The sequence below is a fragment of the Besnoitia besnoiti genome, chromosome V (assembly GCF_002563875.1).
Source record: "Besnoitia besnoiti strain Bb-Ger1 chromosome V, whole genome shotgun sequence".
Lineage (NCBI taxonomy): Eukaryota > Apicomplexa > Conoidasida > Eucoccidiorida > Sarcocystidae > Besnoitia > Besnoitia besnoiti.
In genome coordinates this window covers 2,262,923-2,283,424 of record NC_042360.1, presented here as the reverse complement: position 1 = coordinate 2,283,424, position 20,502 = coordinate 2,262,923, and the positions used below count along the sequence as shown (strand labels likewise).

The following is a 20,502-nucleotide window of genomic DNA, read 5'->3' as shown; positions in this document are numbered from 1 at the left end:
CAGTTTTGTCCTGTACACCGGGACAACTGTGCGTCTGATTCGTTTTGGTTCCTTGAATGGATTTCTATCAGTAGTCTAGAGGACGGTTTAGAACCAATTATAACCTCTCTGTCCCGTCTTCATGACAGTGACAAGCAATATTGATTGCAAATCCTCTGGGTTCGAATATTCTCGAAAGAAAAGTCTCCAATGTGCAGTTCTGAGACACGCTGGCTGGCATTAGGGCCGTGCGTATGCGGGTGCGATTGCCCGGAGCGGGTCTGTAGAACAAGTCACCTCTGCCGGACCCCCGGTTTGACCTTTCCTTCGGATCAGGGCCACGTTTTATACACACCTACAGCTGGTATGCTCGTGGCCACCAAGCACGATGGTTTGTTGCATGAAGGAGTGCAGTACCGGGGTGCAACAGACTGGCTTCCGCACCACACCACGAAACCAGGCACCACTCCAACAATCAACCCGTCATAGTACTCGTTCACGCCGTGACAGTAGCGGGGCTCGGTAAGTTCGCACCTCTGTTCCTAGGCAGACAGCCGCACACCGTTCAGCGGGGCTGAGAACTCTATGGCCGCGCTACGCGCATACTACGTGATACGTCCTTCATAGAGATGATGCCGAAGGTAGCTTGATTCAGACTAGCAGACCCAAGAGAGGTTAACAGCCGAAACTCCATTCCGTGGTCCAAGACGCCGCAGGGCGGGGGGGATCACAGCGGCTCGGCTAACCTTGCCGGCCCCGGGGGACACTGAGCCAAAGGACCAATGTCCCAGCTCTTGTGCTGCCCGCGGACCGTCGCTAGAGTTGATATGAGAAATTAATGCCGGACGAGGAAGGCATTATATCAACCGTATGGTGCCAACAGATTTGAATTTCATCCAGAACTTAGTGGAAATGGCCCTGCATTGCCTCCTGCCGCCCCTAATGTAGTGTCAGTGTACGGGTGTCCATACTGTTATAGAGATGGACAACCGTGTTGGGGGCGCGCTGCACGAAGCTGCCTGCGAAGCGCCTCTCAGAGTACTAAACCTGCCAAGCAACTCTGCATGGCCAGCACGGACCGGGCGCGAAGACAGACATTCCAGGACCACTCGAACGGTGCCGTAGGTGACTATGTTTTTTGGAGACCTGGACACTTGCGTCATTCACTCACTTTTTGGCGAGCGTGAATGATTTTTTGTACGGTCTGCTCCGGCTGAACTCATTAGCAGCGAGACGTTTTCAGGGAAACGACAAGACTCTTCGAGGCGGCGCTTCAGTCGGCTTTGGTAGATTGAGGCGAGCTTGCGTCTTCCACCACATCTCTTAGGCATACCACTATTCCCCAATCACGTAGAGTTTTCCAACAGAAAGTAGAGAGTAAGCAACAGACCGAAGCCTGCTATGACTCGGTTAGAACACTCCACAATTTGACGTGACTTCCCCCCTGCATTGGCTGCCATGGGTGACGGTTGCGGCCGCATGCATGCCGGCGTCGCTTTGAGGAGGTGCAAGACACGCAGGCCCCCGTATTGATTGTCTTGTAGGCGTCGACCGGCTTCAGCGCCCATGACATGCCTTTCTTTTTTCATGCGGTGTCCATTGTCAATGCCTGAGCTGGTCACATCTCCCGTATGCAGCGACGAATTTCCCACCCAAAAATGGTGCGCTCAACTGTGGCTTCGCTGTGTGTATTGCTTTTAATAGCATGTACGTCGTTGGAGTCGTATGGCGTGGCTGATGAAACAGCAGTACAGCCCGACTGCGAGGTAAACGGTCACACCACAGCTTGCATCTGCAAGCAGAACCCTTCAGGACCCGTGGCGGTGTCAGAAGATCCGGTGCCTGTTGCCACCCTGTCAGAGTCGACCAATGTCATCAGCGTGGAGTGCCAGGACTCTCTTTCCTTCGTGCCCTCCAAGAAAGACAACATCTGCCTAGGAAAAGTGAGTGTAGAGAATCTGAAGGCTTGTCAAAATGCTGTAACTCAAAGCAAGAGTGTGACATCTACGATAAGCGAACTGCTCACCCCCACTCCACCGGTTGACGATGTAAAGTGGATTTCCAGCGACAACCATCATTATTCTCTAACCGTTCCACGTACGAATTTCCCTTTCACCGATAAGGCCTTTTTCGTGGGATGCCAAAACAACAACCAGAAACACTGCGTGGTGCCTCTCATGGTGAAGGCAAGAAAGTCTGTGCTCGAAGACAAGGTCCTCAAGTGCGCATACGGCACAGACAGCAACACGCCTGTACCGGAACTGACTCTGGATCCCACCAGCAACTCACTGACAGTCGACTGTGGCGAGGACGGAACAATGCCCCTTACGGGAGAACTGCCAACTGTCTACTACTGCAAGGACTCCGCCACCGATGCCTGCGATCCTGTCAAGGACGTGACGGAAATCCTGCCGGGCTTCGCCAAGGAGTGGTGGACACCTGTGAATGGTCTCGAGACCACAGCCAAATTGACAGTGCCGGAGGGCGGTTTTCCTGTTGAGCCGAAGACGATTGTCCTTGGATGCACCCTCAAAGAATCAGGACCTAAGGCAGATCAAGAGCAGACTGCTGATGCTGAGTCTCTTACCGGGACCGTCCCTACCTGTAGGGTGAAGGTTACGCTCAGTGCGCATGCGAGCGGTTCATCACTCATGGCCGTTCCGATGAGTGGGTTAGCGTTGGCATTTGCGCCATGTGTTGTTGCGTTGCTTTTATAATCTACCTGTGCACGAAGAAGGCTGTCCCCTCGCTCTGTCCGTAATACGATGCACTTTTCAGTCAACTGTTTTCGCGCAACGGCAGGGGAGACAACAGTATCAGTGAGGCTTGTATGCCTACTACGAACAGTGTTTTCGGCTTTGAGTTTTTACCATGTTGCCGCTGACATGTGCCGGACCCTTCGGTGTGGCCCCCACTGCATATGGGAATTTTCTCTCTATCCCTCGAGTTGGAGTTCTTGTCAGCTTCGACGCGGCTCGCGACTGCAAACAATAAGTCTGCAATCTCCCCCCTTCCTCCCCCCCCCCCCCCCCCCCCCCCCCCACCCATAACAAGCAATAAGATGACTAGTACACCAGTTTGTTTGCTAATCTATTTCACATGCAAGCGATTGCTACGGTGAGGCGGATGGCAGGCTTTTGCACTTTGATGCGATCACCCTTGCAGACGTGCGGTTGGTTTCTTTCACGAGAGATGAGTGAGGAGGCAGCGTCGCGGGGACGGCGTCGGGACTGGCTGCTGCTCTCTAGGGGTATCCAGGCATGCCGCTCACAGGTGTGTATTGGAGTTGTCCATCCGCTGGCTTTTCGTCAATTCAAGCCCACACAAGATGCTCCGTGACATGGACGGCACGCGGTGCTGTTACCCGCTAATCAATTTCTAATTCGACTCGTCACTCCGAGTAGCATCACTCTCTGGAGCATGCTTCAAGTATACATGAGTCGGTCTGCGCTTGCATAGGCGGGGGAATACAGCTACGGGGTATTCTTGCGCTGAGATACACAGGGAAGAGTGCGACAATCGGGGGCCAATGGGGCATACGATTTACGCGTCCCGGCTAGAACAGCGGGCTGGGGCATGTCTTTGGCCACTATGTGCCAGCGTGTCTTGACACTAAGGCTGTTGGTAAGCTGCCCTGTGGTGAGAGAACCGTGCAAAAGGCGTCTTATACAGTACAGAGTGTTGGGCCGTCACACTAGGGACCGAATTCCCGCTTAGCAAAGGCACGAGTGGCCGCCGCAAACGGATGAAAGCAATGTCGGTGTGTGGCGGTACGCTCATAGTACTGTTGAACCCTCCTCCCACCCAAACGCTCTGGTTTAATCCCCAGTGCCCTCGAAGCCGTACATGGGAAAATCGGAATCACCTCGCACGTGTTCCATGCTTGTGACGCTGAGAGCGAGATCAACTCTTCCAGAATCTGATTCTATACAAGCAATTCCCCCGCGAAGCTCATCGATCAACAACATCACGTGGTGGCGGCTCGAAAACCCATCACAAGTGCGGTCGGGCTCAAGGCTTGCAACCCGGGCGGTCGCCCCCCTTCCACCATGTGCTGCCTGGAGTTTGCGAGATAACCCACTGGCGTCCACCTACCGGACCGTTACATCATGTCGTTACGTGGACGCTTATCGCTTAAAAATGCAAATGCCGCTTTTTTTGTTCTTGCGTCGTGCCTTGTGTGCCTTAGAAGATATGCGCTGTAGCCGATTCCGCATTGGTTACTGTTGTGTCTAGTCGGCATGCAAGCTGTCTGAGACGAGGGTTTTTGCCTTGCGAAAACAGACTTTCTGTTTGAAAATGTCACCCCCGGCGGTTTGTTTGTTGTCTGTGTTGCTTGCCGTGACATCTCCATGGTGGCATAGGGCCTGCCTAGCGGACGAGGCGAGCGTAGACCCAAAATGCACTGTAGAAAACACCATCACCAAATGCGTCTGCGGGGGCACTGCGAGCGGCTCAGTGTCACAGGGCGCGGCAACCCTTTCAGCGTCCACGAACACTATCACCGTCACTTGTAGCGAAGGGTCCACTTTTGTGCCATCAAATCCGTTGAAGGTCTGCGCTCGAGGCAATAACGCGCCGTCTCTCGCGGAGTGTGAGCCCGTTGGGAAGGGAACCGACGCCGGGACTGCTCCGATCACCGACTTCCTGTCCACGAGCCCGGCTCCCACAAACGACATCAAGTGGGCTTCAACAGACAATAACAATGTTCACTCCCTTACAATTCTACCGCCATACTTCCCTTCCACTGACAAATCCTTCTTCGTCGGGTGCCGGAAGCAATCCGACGGCCAGGGTTCTTGCTTGTTTAACGTGAGCGTCAAGGCGAGAAAAACAGTTCTCAATGGTAATGTTCTCACCTGCGCGTATGGCAAGGAAAGCAACGCGCCTGTTCCGCAAGTGACGCTGGATCCCACCAGCAACTCACTGACAGTCGACTGTGGCGAGGACGGAACAATGCCCCTTACGGGAGAACTGCCAACTGTCTACTACTGCAAGGACTCCGCCACCGATGCCTGCGATCCTGTCAAGGACGTGACGGAAATCCTGCCGGGCTTCGCCAAGGAGTGGTGGACACCTGTGAATGGTCTCGAGACCGCAGCCAAACTGACAGTGCCGGAGGGCGGTTTTCCTGTTGAGCCAAAAACGATTGTGCTGGGATGCAACCTCAGCAGTGCTTCCTCTCCGTCAGATAAAGGGGAAAGTCGGTCCGACACAGCTGCAACGGCACTGCCGACGTGTAGGGCAAAGGTCATCCTCAGTGCAGCGGCGAGCGCTTCGTTCAGCATCAAAGTCTCCATCGGTGTATCTGCTTCGGTGTTTGCAGTGTTTGCCGTTTCGATGACTTCGTAGTTCGCTACCAGCCCCTACGGCCTGTAGGGCCGGACGCGTTACTTTTTCGTAAGGCGCCTTGTAGCAGGGGCCTGTCCGCACTACACGGCAGCTCGTCTTCCACAGGGACGAGTGAGCGCGTGTTTCCAGTATGATGCGTGCTTTACTAAATTCCACCATTTGCCGCTGTAAGTGGGAAGTCCCACGATGAATTGAGACAATTCTGAGTGTTTTCGGGGGCTCAGTTCTCAATCTGAAGGAACGCTTCCCGTGTACCCCTAAGCTATGGAAAATGTGGAGCTTAAATCCCGACATTATTTTGCCTTTTTCCGTGAAACAGAGTTCTGCCACGAGCGGTGAAGCAAGTTACGTTGCAGCTCGACTAGGGAATGCATGCCAGTCTTTCACCTTCTGGTGGTGGGCTTTCTTGAAGTCCGTGAATAGTGTGCAGTCAGACCTCCGCTCTGAAGGCACCCTCCATGAGGAAAAGCACCTCTGCTGTTTTTGCTACGAACGTCAGCTGCGAACACCTTCTGCTGTGAGGTGAGCAGTGCTCCCTGCTGTTGCATGCTGCAGTCTCAGAAGCTTGAACTTCGCGGGTTCAGCGAAGGTACCGAAGAACGCGTCGACATCTCGCGACGAAGACTGTTGCGACTGGGGTACCCATGGTCTTTATAGGTCCAGCCAATGTTATCTTCTCCGTTGTAGCATACTTCTCTGTCGTTTAATTATTTGTAACAATGCCATAAACATAAGGAAGCTCTTTCACGATCGCCGTTGGTCTTTCTGCCTGGCACATCCATCGAAGCAGGGTCAAATTGTCCGTACAGCCGCCTTTGATCTATTCGCGGTCTTGGTCCGAATACTACCTCAGGTGAAATGTAGAGTGTCAAGCAGAGTTCGAATGTTGGTGTACAGTGGGTATCTTCTCGTGGTAGCAAGAGCTTACCGATGAGGAATACGAACATGCGCATAGATGTACGTCAGCCCTAGTCCTCTGGCTAGTACGCGGGAGCACCGCCCCCCGACGACCTGAAAATACTGAGGGGAGTGTGGCGGTACAAGGCTTGGAGGATGCACACAAGATAGGCGCTGCAAACTGAAGAGTGGAAGGGGGGGTCTCACGACCTGTCTTACCAGGTAGATCCATCATCGCTTGAACGCCGGAGGATGGGGGCTTGTCCCGTTCAGCCACAAAACGCTCGATGTTCAAGAAGCCCCTGGGAACTATTGGCTGAAAATTCTGCCACATCCGCAAGTTCCGGTCTCATGTAGGTGAGTAGCGCGTGGGGAACTGCTGGTCAAATGCTTGAAAGAACCCACTGGCTCCCACGCGGCGAAGCACCGGTTGGGGAGTTTTCATCGCCCCGGGTGCCGGCGGGGAAGAAGGATTAACCATTGAAGGCTCTTCCCTGACTCCTCCGGCGCCTTGGTACTGCCTGACTAATCTTGTCAAATCAGTACAAGGATAAATTGGCTCGAACGCAGTCTGACCCAGCGGTGTGCGCCAGAAACAAGCGGAAGGAGTTGGGGGGGGAGGCTCGGAAGGGGGGGGGGGGCAGCACTCCTCCGTCCGCCTCCTGCAGCGGGCCACGGCGGCTGGGCGGGACAAGCTCAGCGTCAACCGCCGCGTAACGCCCCTGCCCGTCAGCCTGCGCAAGCTTGCGGTTTCCAGCAGCCACAAGACAGGCGAGCTGCCGAGTGCACGGTATCTTGTGGACCTCAACAGAGTTCATCGTCACTGCCGCTTTATGGCATCAGCACGCCAGTCCATGGACGGGACGTCCTTAACCTGAATACAATGGCAAAGCTCTATTCAGGAATGTCGTGGTCGGCGGTTGGCTTGTGGTGTGCTTTGCTCACATCACGGGACAAGTGAATGACAATTGCCAGTAGCTTATGAGGGTTCCACCAGGGGACGTGTAGAAGCACGCAAGGCATTGATTCCGTACTTCTGTTAATGACTGACAGCAGATGGGTTGAACGGCGCGCCTGTGTACTTTCTTCGAAAAGTCTCGTGCACAAGTGCCCCGCCCCCGAGGGTGAGGAAGTGCAGGTCAGGTCGACGTCTAGATTCGCCTAGGCACGAAATACTCTGTTCGGGTAAGGCACCAGGTAAGACTGTCTACCATGTCGCGGGGAGCCAGCGGATGGGAAGGGGGGTGTTGATTCCTGCAATTTTTGAGTTACATCGTCCGTGTCTTCCTGGGCGGAGGGTGTACGAGTTGATGCGGCGCTGCATCACGATCTTTATACTTCGCACCATCGATTCTGGAACCGTGAGCACGCCGGTCCCTAGAGTATGCTGGCTGCTGACTCTTCCCGCACTACGTATTCATTCAGAGCAGTGTCCAGCTGATTCTAGTTCGTGACGTATCCAAGGGAGGTCGTCAATAGGAGTCGCAGAGCGGACTCAAAACGAGAGCGGCCCATCCAAGTCGACGTCGTCAACGTCGAAGGGACAGCCCGATGGAGAGCAGGAGGGACTCACGCGCCATCGGCACCCACTCTCAAGACTAGTTTCCTGGCCGGTTCACCTCATAAGCGACTGTGCGACTGCAATAGAGCCGTGGAGTATCTGCGAACTGCCTCTTCGGTTGGAGCGGCCCATGCGAGGCGTGGCCCTTTCGCAGTACTCAATGTGGCGATGCCCATTCGTTGAAGGTGTGTGGCGAATGCAACCCGGATAGGAAGTTATGCCGGCTCACAGTGGCAGAGGAGAACTCACCGTTCCACGGCTCCTCGAGGAGTTTCTGCGTTGAGTGCCACCAGGTTTACAGATACTGTTCCTCAAAAGGTGATCCTTACATGAGAGCGTGTCGTTCAATGTTGCGGGGAGCAACGGCACAACGCGCCTACGAGGCGGCGATCGATGGGCTCAAGGAGATTGTAGGATTTTTGTTCGAAGGTGAGAACTTTGGAGTTGACGTACCAAACCAGCATGCTACACCGAGGCTCACTTGGAAAGAGAACACGAAGTCGTTGAGAAGGGGCGCTGTGCATCGGGTCTTGCTTACATGGAGGGGATGACAGTCGCAACCCTGGGTGGCGGGCAACGGTGGCTCGCAATGTGGGCGAGCCAGCCGCCAGCCAGCGGCCCTGGAAAGCGACCCCCCGCGTGCTTCTGGTGGAAAGATGCAAGACAGGCGCTGGTGCCTTCTCGGCCTGAACACGTGCTCGCACCCAGTATAATCCGTTGGTTTTTTCCCGCTGCCTGTCCCGAGATGTGACCCATCTCCTCCAAAGGTCTTTGAATTTGTAACGGTGCACACTTGTTGGGCGAAATGCCGCGCGTGGCTGTTGGTCTCCTGTGTACTTTTCTGGTCACAGCATTACCATGGTGGCAGCAGAAGTGCCTAGCGCAGGAGTCTGAAACAATTTTAACATGCACTGTGAAGAAAACCACTACAGAATGCGTCTGTGTAAATAAGTCTCAGGAGCTGACGTCAGTCGAGACGGTGACCCTATCTGAGTCAATGAATGGTATCTCAGTGCGTTGTGCGACCAATTCGGACTTCGTCCCTTCGGACAAGAACAAGGTCTGTACTGGAAAGGCAGAAGAGGCATCTCTCACAGCATGTGAACCCCCCTCAAAGAAGACCACCGGTGGGAGTGCGATGATCGCCGATTTCCTATCTTCAAGTCCCGCTCTGACGCCCAGTGTGGAATGGATTACCAGTGAGGTCGCCAAATCCTTGACCTTCCCCTCAACAAACTTCCCTGCCACCGACAAGGCATTCTTGATAGGCTGCCGACAGAATAACAAAAGCTACTGCCTGGTGTCTGTGAATGTGAAAGCAAGAAAGTCTGTGCTTGAAGACAAGGTCCTCAAGTGCGCATACGGCACAGACAGCAACACGCCTGTACCGGAAGTGACGCTGGATCCCACCAGCAACTCACTGACAGTCGACTGTGGCGAGGACGGAACAATGCCCCTTACGGGAGAACTGCCAACTGTCTACTACTGCAAGGACTCCGCCACCGATGCCTGCGATCCTGTCAAGGACGTGACGGAAATCCTGCCGGGCTTCGCCAAGGAGTGGTGGACACCTGTGAATGGTCTCGAGACCGCAGCCAAACTGACAGTGCCGGAGGGTGGCTTTCCTGTTGAGCCGAAGACAGTTGTGCTGGGATGCAATCCCAAGAGAGCAAAAGCCAAGGTAGATGCCGAGCCGGAGTCCCACGCTGAGGGTGGTCTCCCGACCTGTCGGGTGAAGGTGGCTTTTAATGCTCAGTCGAGCAGCTCAGGTGTGAGAATTTCATTGGGCTTTGCACTGGTTGTCTTGGTGTCACTCATGTGATCCACCGGTAGCCACATTCGGTGCGCCATTCTCCGGAAGTGGTATATTCTGCCATTGTGGTTGTCGGGCGGCACCCCACGTGGCAGGATTGTGCTGGTAGCTGTGATGCAGAGGATGAGAGGCGAATACCGTGCTTGTTAGGGCACCATTTGTCTGCTTCGCTATTGTTAGAGGGTCTTTCGGAATTGTATCTGTATCAAGTTTCAGGTCCGGTTTTAGCACATCGTGTACAACGTGCAGGATCTCGTCCTCTAGAGCTCTTTTCTCGAAAACCTCAGGGCCAAATACCCGAATAGAGGGCTTAGCTCATAGCAAAAAAAGGTCCTGTATGTATTCGGATGCGAAGCGAGTTCAGAGCAACGAGACAGAACCATTCGAAAGAGAGTAGCGGTAGATAGACACTACGAGGACCATTCCTGAATATCTGAAGACATGGGCGATCTCGAGCTGCGTGAGACGGTCGATCCTCGCGGAAGACGCCTAGGTTCGCCAAATGAAACTCGCATGTCCAGGATACAAGAGCAGTTCCGAAAGCGAAGGGATGTGACAGATAAGGATGCGACGAGTAATCGCGTTGCACTGTGGTGCCATAGAGCCCTGCAGTGATCACCTAGAGAGCGACGCACGGCATCAACTCGCAGAGATACTACGGTGCCCTTATACGGCTACTACGTCATTGCTTCCAAGTGCCGATTGAAACCACTTCCGTCAGGACTACGCGCACATAACCTCTCGAAGGCGCTCTTCTCTTACTCGTGTCTCTTCTTGTGAGATATGTAGTAAACTATTGTCCGGCAGACAATGATGGTCGGTATAAAGCCCTCCTCCCGCGTCTTCTATTAGGGTTAATATGTCCATGCCTTCTCAGAGAAACTGGTGATCGCTCTGATGTTCTTGTTTCGTGGTGTCCGATGGGAGCCGGCCTTTACAGGCGCTGTTCTTGCTTGCGTTGGCTTCTGGACCGTGCTGATGTGTGCGCGCCCCTCACGGCACAGCCACTTCGCGCCTGCATGCCTATAACATGAAAGTTACATGAAATTCTTTAGCATATCACGCCTCTCTGCTAGACAATCTAGTTTTCAATTTCCTGGTCATTTGGAACATTCTTATCAAGCTTTCGGAACCCCTGACAGGCTGCTCCATTTGTTGGTGTTTTAATTTCAAAAGGGTTTCTCCATGAGATAAATAAACCACGGAGGAGCTAGGTGGTTTGGGAGATAAAAGACGTCCCGAACAACGCTGGCAGCAAGAAGCCCGGAACGTCAACAGATGCTGTTGAGACTGTGTAGCGCACGCCAGAGCTTCTCTCGCTGCAGAGTCTCGTATTATATGTATGCGGTTTGGTTTCAGTCATACGCTCTTCAGCATTCGGTCTTCGGTACCCGCTTGTGTCTGGCGATGACAAGGGGCGTCTCTCATGCAGTCCCGAAGCGGCTGTGGTGTAGTACACAGAATCCTCTTCAGTGTGTAAGGAATAGGAGTGCCTCCAAAGCAGCAGGTGTGACAAAAAGAGAGGAATGTGATGGACTTCCTCTCGGTTTCACTTCCAATACAGTGCCATTCTGGTACGAGTGGCAGCAGCCGTAAAAAAGCGGGCTTTCGCTTGTGTGTCGGTCGCAAACCCAGTGACTTTCTTGGAGCGATGTGGAGTGTTCTCTCTTGATGTAGAGCTCAAGGCGTCCTCCAGCTTTTGTGGGCCCGGCGTGATTGATGCTACTGGTTTCTCTTACTTCCAAATATTTCTAGTATGTGCTTGTCCATATTCCAGGGGCGTACCGCTCCCATGACTGACAATAGTTTTTATTCTGAAGATGTACCTGCTGTCTCTTCACGTGGACATTTACAATGGCGGGTAGTTCCGTCTCTTCAATGACGAAGAATGCGGATCTACAGTACGCGATAAAGCGAATTTTGAAGCAGCACCAAAGAGAATGCGAGGACGCAGCCGACTTTGGGAAAGCTCGCGAAGCCCAGGCAGCGTTAAATGAACTGCAGCATCGTTGTGAATTTGAGGGGCTTTGTCGTCTCTTTTGCCAGCAGTACCAACAGTTGGCAGATGTCGACGAGGCTCACAGAAAACAATTGCGAACTCTAGAGATGCAATGGAAAACTGTACAGCTCCCCTCCCTTGTTGACAGGATCCGAAAATGGCGAACTCAGTTGCAAGAAAGACAGAGCGCCGAGCTGCAAAACATGACATGGCAAGAAGCAGAAGACAGCAAGTCGAAACCCAAATTTAGAAAGGAGGCTTTCGATCTACAGAAGAAGATGCAATATCTCGGTATGAAAGCGCAACTTCCCTTTTATGTGTATCGTTGCTTGACAACGCGGGGTAACACGAAAACACCGTGACCAAGTGGCCGCGGTATTGCAACGGGAAGAGGACATGAGAAAAATACATATGTAACGGCTGAAAGTTGGTAAAAACAACTAGATTGCCAGAATCTCAGTAAGACACAACACCTAACAGTATCGTCCCTGGCCAGCATTTTGCTTTCCGGTCACTCGCCCAAGCTCGCGTATACACGACGATAACCGGACTATGTGAAGGCAACTCGAATCAAAGCGCCTGGAAACTTATGACGCGCTTAACGGCCTGCACAGAGGGATAGATATGCAAATACCTTCGCGACGTTCTTAGGCCATCAAGGGCGATACGATGAAGCAGAGGAAGTCCAGCGCCAACTTCTGGCTCAGCAACGTCTAGACGCACAGGAGCACGAGGCGTCTCGGCAAGCCCGCATAGAACGCCAGGCCGCCAGACTGTCCGAAACTCACGAAGCAGAACGGGCGGCTTTCGAGGCCAGAGTGGAGCGCCTGATCGAGTACTCCAACCGGCAGAACGCCGCCACTGTTGATACACTTCGCAGAAAGCACGGCGGACTCAGGAAAAGTATCACACATGTGCAAGGTACGGCACACGGAACCCCAACAGCTGCATATGTTTCCAGCAGCGTACCCTTACCACTGCCTCACATAGCTTTTTGCACCTTTGCAGCTGACGGAGGAAGAAAAAAAGTAGGCTGCGGGATACAGTAGAGAGCACGTCCTCTGCAGGCTACGCTCTCCCCACGAAGTGAATGCCGATGCATATTCCTGATGCATTGGCCGCTTCGCAGGGCTGGAGTTACAGAAGGCGCTGCATGCCTTGAAGTGCCTCAAGCCCGACGAAGGCGTTCGCCTAGTTCGCTCGGTAGTGGCCACACATATGCGCAATTCTCGGAAGACCCAGCAGGGGTCGAGCGCTTCTGGTGAAGGGGGAGGTCCCAAGCTGCTGCCTTTCTCGCAGGAACTACTCCTCCAGTCTTGCATACGAACCCCCACAGTTTCTGAGGGCTTGTCTTCGCCAGTGGCCGCGCCGTCGGGGCGAAGGGGCCCGACAGCTATCCAGCCGTCGGCGGCTTCGCCACTGTCTCCTCCCGGGAAGTCGAGAAGATCATCCCTTCCAAGAACGTTTCACAGGAAGTCATCGTCGAGTTTCTCCTCCGATGCGTCTCGTAGAAGCGCGAGTCAGGCGGCGGCGCTGGCCAGCCACAGCAGACAAAGCACCTCGACATATTTCAGATCCGACACCGCTTTGCACGCCGCTTCGTCTCCGCGAGCAGGGGTCCAGAGTGAGACAAAGACCCTGGCGGCTGGGGAAAGGAATCGAGCCGCTCCCGCCGTTGGCTCAGCACGAGGCAAACCCGGAGCGGACGCACAAACGGGATGGCAGAAAAAGAAAGTGCCTCTCCTCCCTGAAGGGGCCGACGCCCTGCACGAAGAGATTCTGTCTTCTTGGAAGGAAGGCGCTGCCAAAGTGCTTAGAGACAGACAATCCCTCATGCCTCTTCGATGAATAAGCATTCGCTTCCTGGCGAAAAAAAAAACTGCCGCGTTTGCGAATCCAGCGAATGGACTGCAGCGGGCAAACGCGAGCTGGGCTGCACAGAACAGAAAGTGCTTTCCTTCCGTATATAGTGCACACATATTTCTTTGGCTCCTACCAGCATACACAAGAGAAATGCACCCCATTTGCGGCGGCTGAGGAGCTCTCTAGTAATTATGCCGCAGTTCTTGATAAGACGGAGAGGTTGTGTTCTGAAGCGCAAGGGCATCTCCTATAATATGAGAGCGGCGTTGGCGGTCTCTCTGCTTATGTCTCCGTACGCTGTTCGTCTGCACTAACTTCGACTCTTGCAGCGGTCCAGGCGCTCATCGCTAGTGTAGCACTATGGTGCCAGTTTCATTCGTACCCTGAAGGTAGGGTACCAACACTCTGAGAAAGGCAGAGGGACCGCCACGATCTCAAGATCTCATCACGTGAGTCAAGCGAATCCGCACAGGCACGACGGCAGTCAGGAGTCCGCATGGACGCGACGCCTCGCGCACCATCTGCGCGCACCGATCGCTGAGTTTCACACAAAAGCCACCTGGCCGTTCTTCTCGAAGTGCACTGCGCAGTGTCCGGGACTCAATCGCAGACAAATCTGAATCACCAGCTAGCTGTGTCAACTCGAGGGGGAAACGAGCGCTACAACAAGCGTGCCTTCTAAGGCACACTTTGAAGCCCGAGCACCGGGACAAGACGCATCATCATTCGGCGCTCCGTAGTCGTCTTCAGCGGACATACGTTGACGCAGCAGCACTTCAAGGCTAACGGGTGTGTCGGCGTCGAGCAAACCGCGAGACCGTGCAGAGGAAATCACCCAGCGCTGTGAGAAAGACGCCTCGACGACACATATACTGTTCTCTGCTGACCGTTGCTCCCAATCTGTCTACTTTCCTCGTTCTGACAGGCTTCAGCCTGTCTTCCCCTCTCAGCGTGCGACACGTGAGGGAAAACGAAGTCTGGCTACGTATTAGAAGACTAACGTGGGTTGCTGTCACGTCCCTACAGCTGGAGGGCGATCGTGAGACGCACTATCGAGTTCGTTTCCTGCGCGAGGCCGAAAACATCCGTTGGAAATGCACGATATACGCATGAGGGAGGCAGTCTCGCATGAAGGAATTACCCCGCTTTTCTGATTTGCTCAGTTGTGTTCCGGCGCACTGTGGCTGGTTGCCTCTGGCAGCAGCAGGAACAATTAAGGTAAGACACAAGCACACCCCTGGCGGGCCGTGGTGTGCCGAGGATTTGATCAGTGAGAATTTGAGATCTGTCGCGCGCTGTCAGTTTCCATGAGAAATCCCGGTTGGGATGTCTTCATGTCTACACCTTCCGCAAAAAGACACGAATATCCGTGCACACATACACGCATCTCTAAGGGAAGTAGTACACGGTGTAGCGCTGAAGCAACCGCCGACAACAACCGGTTCACCCACAGGCCCTGCGTTGGGCTGATCGCGTGTAGGACACGAGAGCCCATCCAGAGCTGCTGCAGAGCGCCGCGTGTCTTCACTTTCTCTCAAAGCACGAGGCTAGCACGGGGAGAGGCAGGAGGCACACGAAGGGGAAGGGAAAGAACGCAAGAGAGAGGAGACAGAGAAAAGAGACGAAAAACCCAGTTGGGCCGTGTGGGCACACAGTCGGGTCGTCGCCTAGCATCCCTTCTTCTTCGCGACACCGACGGTGCGGCCGTGGCGGCCGGTCGTCTTGGTGTGCTGACCACGGACCTTGAGTCCCCAGTAGTGACGCAGACCTCTGTGGAGCCGCATCTTCTTCAGGCGCTCCAGATCCTCTCTCCACACGTTGTCCAAACCGTTGGCAACCACGTGCTTGTTCTTGCCGTCACGCACGTCCTTCTGTCTGTTGATGAACCAGGTCGGGATCTTAAACTGCTGGGGGTTGGACGCGATGGCAACGACCTGCGAAACGCACGCAAAAAAAACCAAGCCGATGAACACCGCGTCTCCCAAACAGACAGCTCACTCCCCGACAGAGCCTCAACCGTCCAGCGTCACGCCTCAACTCGCAGCGTGATACATCAACTCAAACGCATATAGACGGGTGCGTGCACCTTTGCAACGCCAGGCGCGCACGTACCGCACTTCCGCCCGCGGGGCGTTGCTTCAGAGCGAGACGGACGAGGGGAGGTAGCGCTCCTTGCAAAGCAAATCGGGAAGTACGGACTCCAACAGTAACACACGGCCTCACTCAACCGCATGCAGGCGACTCCCACACGGGTCTTCGCGAGGCGCGATTTTCCTTCGCTCCAAATCTACCACGCGCCACTAGCCAGCCAAGGCATTCACGTCCACACATCCGACAACGTATGTCGCAACGAATGCCCGGCGCCGGCAAATTTCACACGCGCGTAAGCGACAGGGCGAAGAGAGCAGCAGCGACTTGCAGAGGAGCTGCCCCCCAGGGCTTTCCCTAAAACACATCCTCGCACCCGGACAAACTGCTCCCCTCTCGCTTGCATTTCTCAACCGAAGCAGGAAGAACCTTTATGGCTGCTCTTCTCTTTGCTTTAGGGCCTCAGCTCTCTCTCCGCGCCGTGTGCTGGCGGCGCCGAATGACGTTCGCAGCCGTCTCTGCTCTGGAGAAGAGCGGATGCGCGTGCGCGATTCCCCCCCCTCAGCCCGTCGGCATATCCTAATTTTAGCTGTGAACGCGAATTGAACGGCGGGAGAAATTACCTTGCTGATTTCGTCAGCGGTGAGCTCCCCGGCTCTCTTGTTGGTGTCGATATCTGCCTTCTTGCAGATCAGGTTGGACATCCGGCGCCCGATACCGCGGATGGCGGTGAGGGCGATGACGACCTTCTCGCGTCCATCAACGTTGGTGTTGAGGATACGGAGAATGTGCTGGAAATCCTGGTTGTTCGAGATCTGGATCGACATTGTGGTGGCGAGAGAAAAGAGACAACCGGGGAGGGGGAGCCACGGAAGCGGCGGCCACGCAATACCCACACTACTCGAGGAGAAGGCAAGTCCCCACTCGAGAGAAACACGAGACGGAAAAGAAGAGGAAAAAGAAAACAAACAGGACGCGGTCACGCGAGGAAGCAGGAAAGCAAACACAGTGCCCAACGGCTTCCAGTCTCGTCCTCTCAACGGTCGTCGAGAAACGTCTCTTCATCCCCCAGGCGCCGATCCTCCTCGCCCTTTGTGGCGTACAACAACTAGGGGCGGCGCATACGTTGTTCCCTGCAGCTACCGCCCTGGCGGTCGGCGAAAGTGTCTTTTCCCCGCGCATGCAGCAAAAACGGACCCCTCGCCCTCTGTCCCAGCATTTTCAACGGGCGCGCATCTTTTCTCCGCCCTTTAAGCCGAAGGACTCTCCCATGCGCGGCCGTCAACTTGTGCTCCCCACAGTTAGGGCTCTGCTGCATGTGGGGTCTCCTCTACTGCGCAGGTCTTGTTTGCGCGCCCTCTCTCCGCGTCCGCGCATGCAGCAGCTTTCCGCGAGCTGACGCAAAATGCTAGGCTCGCTAGTGAAACGCGGCACGAGAAAGACAACGACAAGTAGCTAGAAAAGTACCGGGGCGAGAGACGTGCATGTAGCTTCGCTTCAGCTGCGACGAACTCCAGGTGAAAGACTCTTCTTCTCCCCACCAATTTCGATGCATGTGGTGGTCTACACACGCAGTTTTCTGTAGTCTGGGCGCGGAGACTGGGTCTCACGCGTGGCTGTCTTCGGCGCGTCCTCTCCTTCTTCCGCGCTACGCTGGGTGAGCTCGCTCGGGAGGCTGCGTCCGGTGTCGCCTACTTTTCGCCTGTGTCTCGACACACCTTGCTCGAAAGTCAAGTTGCGTATTTTTTCCAGACGTTTCTGCCGGGGAGACGCTCCTGTGCCCTGTTGAGCTATTTCGCACACTCTACCGCGTTCGCCCTGTGTTGAGAAAAGCAGCACCAGCTGTTCTGTGTCGCTGGCGGCGTTGGTCCGCGCGCCTCTCCGCTGCGCAGAAGACGCATTTCCGTTCGACTCCAGGCCCGCAGAGCGCGGGCTCGTCCTTGCGCGGCGCGCCTCGGGGGGCCTGTATGACCTGGGCTTCAACACCGAGAGCAGAGAGGAGAAAAAAAGGCGATGCGCGCACCGAAGCGGGAAGGGAGTCCTCTCTCCAGCACTGAGATCCGGAGGGACGCGGCGGGGAGGAAGCGAGCACGATGCAGGATTGAGGCCGAGCGGGGGAAGTTTGTGGGCTGTTGCCTTCCGCCGAAACACCGCTGAGAGAGAGGAGCGCTCAGCAGGATGAGCCGCGACCAGGCGCAGCGGGCCGCCGCGGCCTGCGGCAGTCCGCAGGGCCTGGCGGCGTCGGGAGCAGAGCAGGACCCGCAGCCGCAGCAGCAGGCGGCGCCCTCGGGCTCGTTCGCCTCCGCAGCATCCTCGTGGTCTCCGCCCGCGTCCAGTCAACTCACAGCCGCGCGTGACGGCGCCCGCGACGCCCAGAGGCCGCCGGGGAACGAGCGAAGAAGGAGGCGCAGCAGAGAGCGGGAGAACCGCGGAGAGAGGCGAAACTCCAGTTCCACGCACGGACGCCACAGACACGGCTGCGAGAGAGACATCCAGGGAGCGGAGGACGCGGGCCGCGGGAAAGACACGCGGAGACACCACCACCGGGAAGGGGGCGAGGGAGAAAGAAGAGAAGACAAAAGAGAGGAGGGAGGCAGGGGTCACGACAGAAGAGACGCGGAGAAGAGAAGCAGTCATGTGGCGCAGCTGCGCTCAGGAGACAGCAAAGCAGGCCGCGCCCCCTCGCGGGTGCGAGAGACGGGCTACTGCCCAGAAGCGTACAGACGCAACGCCTCGAGGGGCGCGAGGAGAGACGGCGAGAGCCGCAGAGAGAGAAACGACTCAGAGAGAAAACAGTGGGGTCCGCGCAGAGAGGAAGCCCCGCGTGCGCCTCACTCTGGCGCACCCTGCTCTTCAGAGCGGCCGGGGACGCAGGATGGGGCGGCGCGCGCGTGTGAGGGCTCAGACATCAGAGGCTCCTGCGAAGCGCGGGCATGTCACCCTGCGCGCGCCAGAGACGCCTGCCGCCCTGAGTCGTCCCTGCCCCGGGCGCGTGGAGAGGAAAGCGCGTGCCGCCGAGCGAGGGAGGAAGACCTGAGAGAGGAGGCGCAGCACAGGCGGCGGAGAGACGACGCCCACGTAGACAGCGGACGCCTCGGGCGCCACTCGCGGCGCGCGTCCGCGAGCCGAAGAGACGAGGGGCGACCGCGGAACGAGAAAGAACGCAGGCGAGAGGGAGAGCGAGAGCGCAGCGCGTCGTTGCATGGCTGGTGGCGGCGAGAGAGCCACGGAGGACGAAGAGAAGACGAATCGCGCAGGAGCTGGACGCTTGCAGGGCAACCGGAGAGGACTCCGGAGAACGAGGGACGCCGCACGCCGTCCTCGCACCGACACAGATCTCGAAAAGAAGAGCGCCGAGAAGAGCACCACTCTCGACACGCGAGCTTGGAGGAGAGGCCCGACAAACAAGAGAGGAACCACGCCCCCACAGAGCTGCCGCAGACCGACGCAGCACGCGGAGTGAGAGAGAAGGGCAAACAAACACTCGAAGCAGACAGGAGGAGAAGCAGCAGGGGAGAGAGGGATGGGCAAGAGTGTCGGCGAAAACACCGGCATCGCGAAAAACACTCTTCCGCGTCGCCCTTCTCGGGGTCCTCCTCGCAGCGGGGCTCTCGGGAGCACACGCCGTCATCAGCTTCTCCGCCGCTTTCCTCCTCGTTGCCTTCGCGGGAGACCTATCCGCCTTTCGCGACCTGCGATGCGAACCGAGAGGGCGCCGACGCACCAAGCCAAAGAAACCCGCACACGGGCACAGGCGAATGGCGTCCAGGCAACTTCGCTGTGTCTGCTCACGCTTTCGTCGCCTCTGCGCAGGCGTCACAGCCCGCGGGAGGCATCGACAACGCGCTCAGCCCTCCGTCTGTCTATCCCGCCGCGTGTTTGCCAGGCTCGGCGGCGTTTTCACCAGGCATCTTTCTCTCATGCACCTCGACGGCGGGCGCTGCCGCGACAGATCCAGCTGTCTATACAGTCGGACCGTCGGCGGCGCCAGCGGTGGTGCTGACGCCTCGCGCGGCGTGTGCCGAGCTGTCGAGCCAAGAGAGATTTAATTTTCACAGCGCAGAACTGAGAGAGGGCGACGCGTCGGCTGGGCGGGCGGCCGCAGCTCATTGGGATTTGCTTCGCGCGGTGGCGCGCGGCCCGCCGCAGGACCGCGCAGACGGCGACGCGTCCGCCGCTGGGGCGACTCCCGGCGGCGTCTATACAAGGGCCGGTCTGGCTGACGCGCTGAGCCCTGCGTGCGTCCTTCGTCCTCGCTCGAGTTCGGATCTGCCGCACCGCAGCGGACCTGAGCCGAGTGTCTCGTCGGGTGCCCTCTGCGTGGAGCCCGAAAGGCACGCAGGCGCCTCTTTCGCTTTTGCGGCGTCTGCCCCGCCTGCGCCGGAACGCCCGTGCAAGCCCAGTTCTTTCCAGTCTTTCTTTTCTTCTGTGGCTCGAGAGGAGGCCTCGTCGTCCTCTGTGCCGGCGCCTCCGCGCCACGCGTTGCCATCTGCTGCCTCCTTGTCTTCAGCCGGCGCGGCTCCTCCCCCTTTCTCGCTTTCCTTTGCGGCGCAGCCCCAGCCTCAGCAGAGGCAGGACCCGCAGCGCGCCGACCCGGGCGAGCCCGACTGGGCTCGCAACCAGGGTGTGTCCTCTCTCGGTCGCCAACCTGCAGCGGTGCCCGCCTCGCGCAGCCAGCTGAGGGTTTTTGGCTCGCCGACGCCTTCTCGCCCAGCTCCGCCGGCGCCGCCTCCCCCTCCGCCGCCTCCCGACGCGTCTGCGCCGTCTCGTTTTGCCGCTGTCTCCGTCCCCGGGGGGGGCGGGACACCGACGGCCAGGCGTCTGCGGCTCTCCTCTCGGGAGAGGCGACCGCGTCGCCTTCTCCGCGGGTCGGCCTAGAAGCCGCGACCGCTGCCTCGAGTGCGCCGGCCTGGCGCCCGCCTCCCCCGCCGCCTGAGCCGCCTTCGTTCT

General features: G+C 56.7%; 6 protein-coding genes across 6 annotated transcripts; 5 read left to right on the top strand and 1 right to left on the bottom strand.

Moving 5' to 3' along the window:
* Nucleotides 1-1,610: 1,610 nt before the first annotated feature.
* Nucleotides 1,611-2,696, top strand: BESB_061470 (SAG-related sequence; the record flags this gene model as incomplete). Its single annotated transcript, XM_029364561.1, has 1 exon — nt 1,611-2,696. The coding sequence occupies one exon, from the start codon at nt 1,611-1,613 to the stop codon at nt 2,694-2,696; it is 1,086 nt and encodes a 361-aa protein (XP_029219269.1).
* Nucleotides 2,697-4,278: 1,582 nt separating this feature from the next.
* BESB_061460 (SAG-related sequence) lies at nt 4,279-5,331 on the top strand (the record flags this gene model as incomplete). The annotated part of the gene is made up of 1 exon (XM_029364560.1): nt 4,279-5,331. The coding sequence occupies one exon, from the start codon at nt 4,279-4,281 to the stop codon at nt 5,329-5,331; it is 1,053 nt and encodes a 350-aa protein (XP_029219268.1).
* Nucleotides 5,332-8,136: 2,805 nt separating this feature from the next.
* BESB_061450 (SAG-related sequence) lies at nt 8,137-9,611 on the top strand (the record flags this gene model as incomplete). Its single annotated transcript, XM_029364559.1, has 2 exons — nt 8,137-8,218; nt 8,641-9,611. 2 exons carry the CDS (start codon nt 8,137-8,139, stop codon nt 9,609-9,611), a joined length of 1,053 nt encoding a protein of 350 aa, XP_029219267.1.
* A 1,845-nt stretch (nt 9,612-11,456) lies between these two features.
* Nucleotides 11,457-13,449, top strand: BESB_061440 (uncharacterized protein; the record flags this gene model as incomplete). The annotated part of the gene is made up of 3 exons (XM_029364558.1): nt 11,457-11,892; nt 12,253-12,522; nt 12,731-13,449. 3 exons carry the CDS (start codon nt 11,457-11,459, stop codon nt 13,447-13,449), a joined length of 1,425 nt encoding a protein of 474 aa, XP_029219266.1.
* Nucleotides 13,450-15,131: 1,682 nt separating this feature from the next.
* Nucleotides 15,132-16,379, bottom strand: BESB_061430 (ribosomal protein RPS18; the record flags this gene model as incomplete). The annotated part of the gene is made up of 2 exons (XM_029364557.1): nt 15,132-15,398; nt 16,176-16,379. The coding sequence occupies 2 exons, from the start codon at nt 16,377-16,379 to the stop codon at nt 15,132-15,134; spliced, it is 471 nt and encodes a 156-aa protein (XP_029219265.1).
* Nucleotides 16,380-17,730: 1,351 nt separating this feature from the next.
* Nucleotides 17,731-20,430, top strand: BESB_061420 (uncharacterized protein; the record flags this gene model as incomplete). The annotated part of the gene is made up of 1 exon (XM_029364556.1): nt 17,731-20,430. One exon carries the CDS (start codon nt 17,731-17,733, stop codon nt 20,428-20,430), a length of 2,700 nt encoding a protein of 899 aa, XP_029219264.1.
* Between the last annotated feature and the right edge of the window lie 72 nt (nt 20,431-20,502).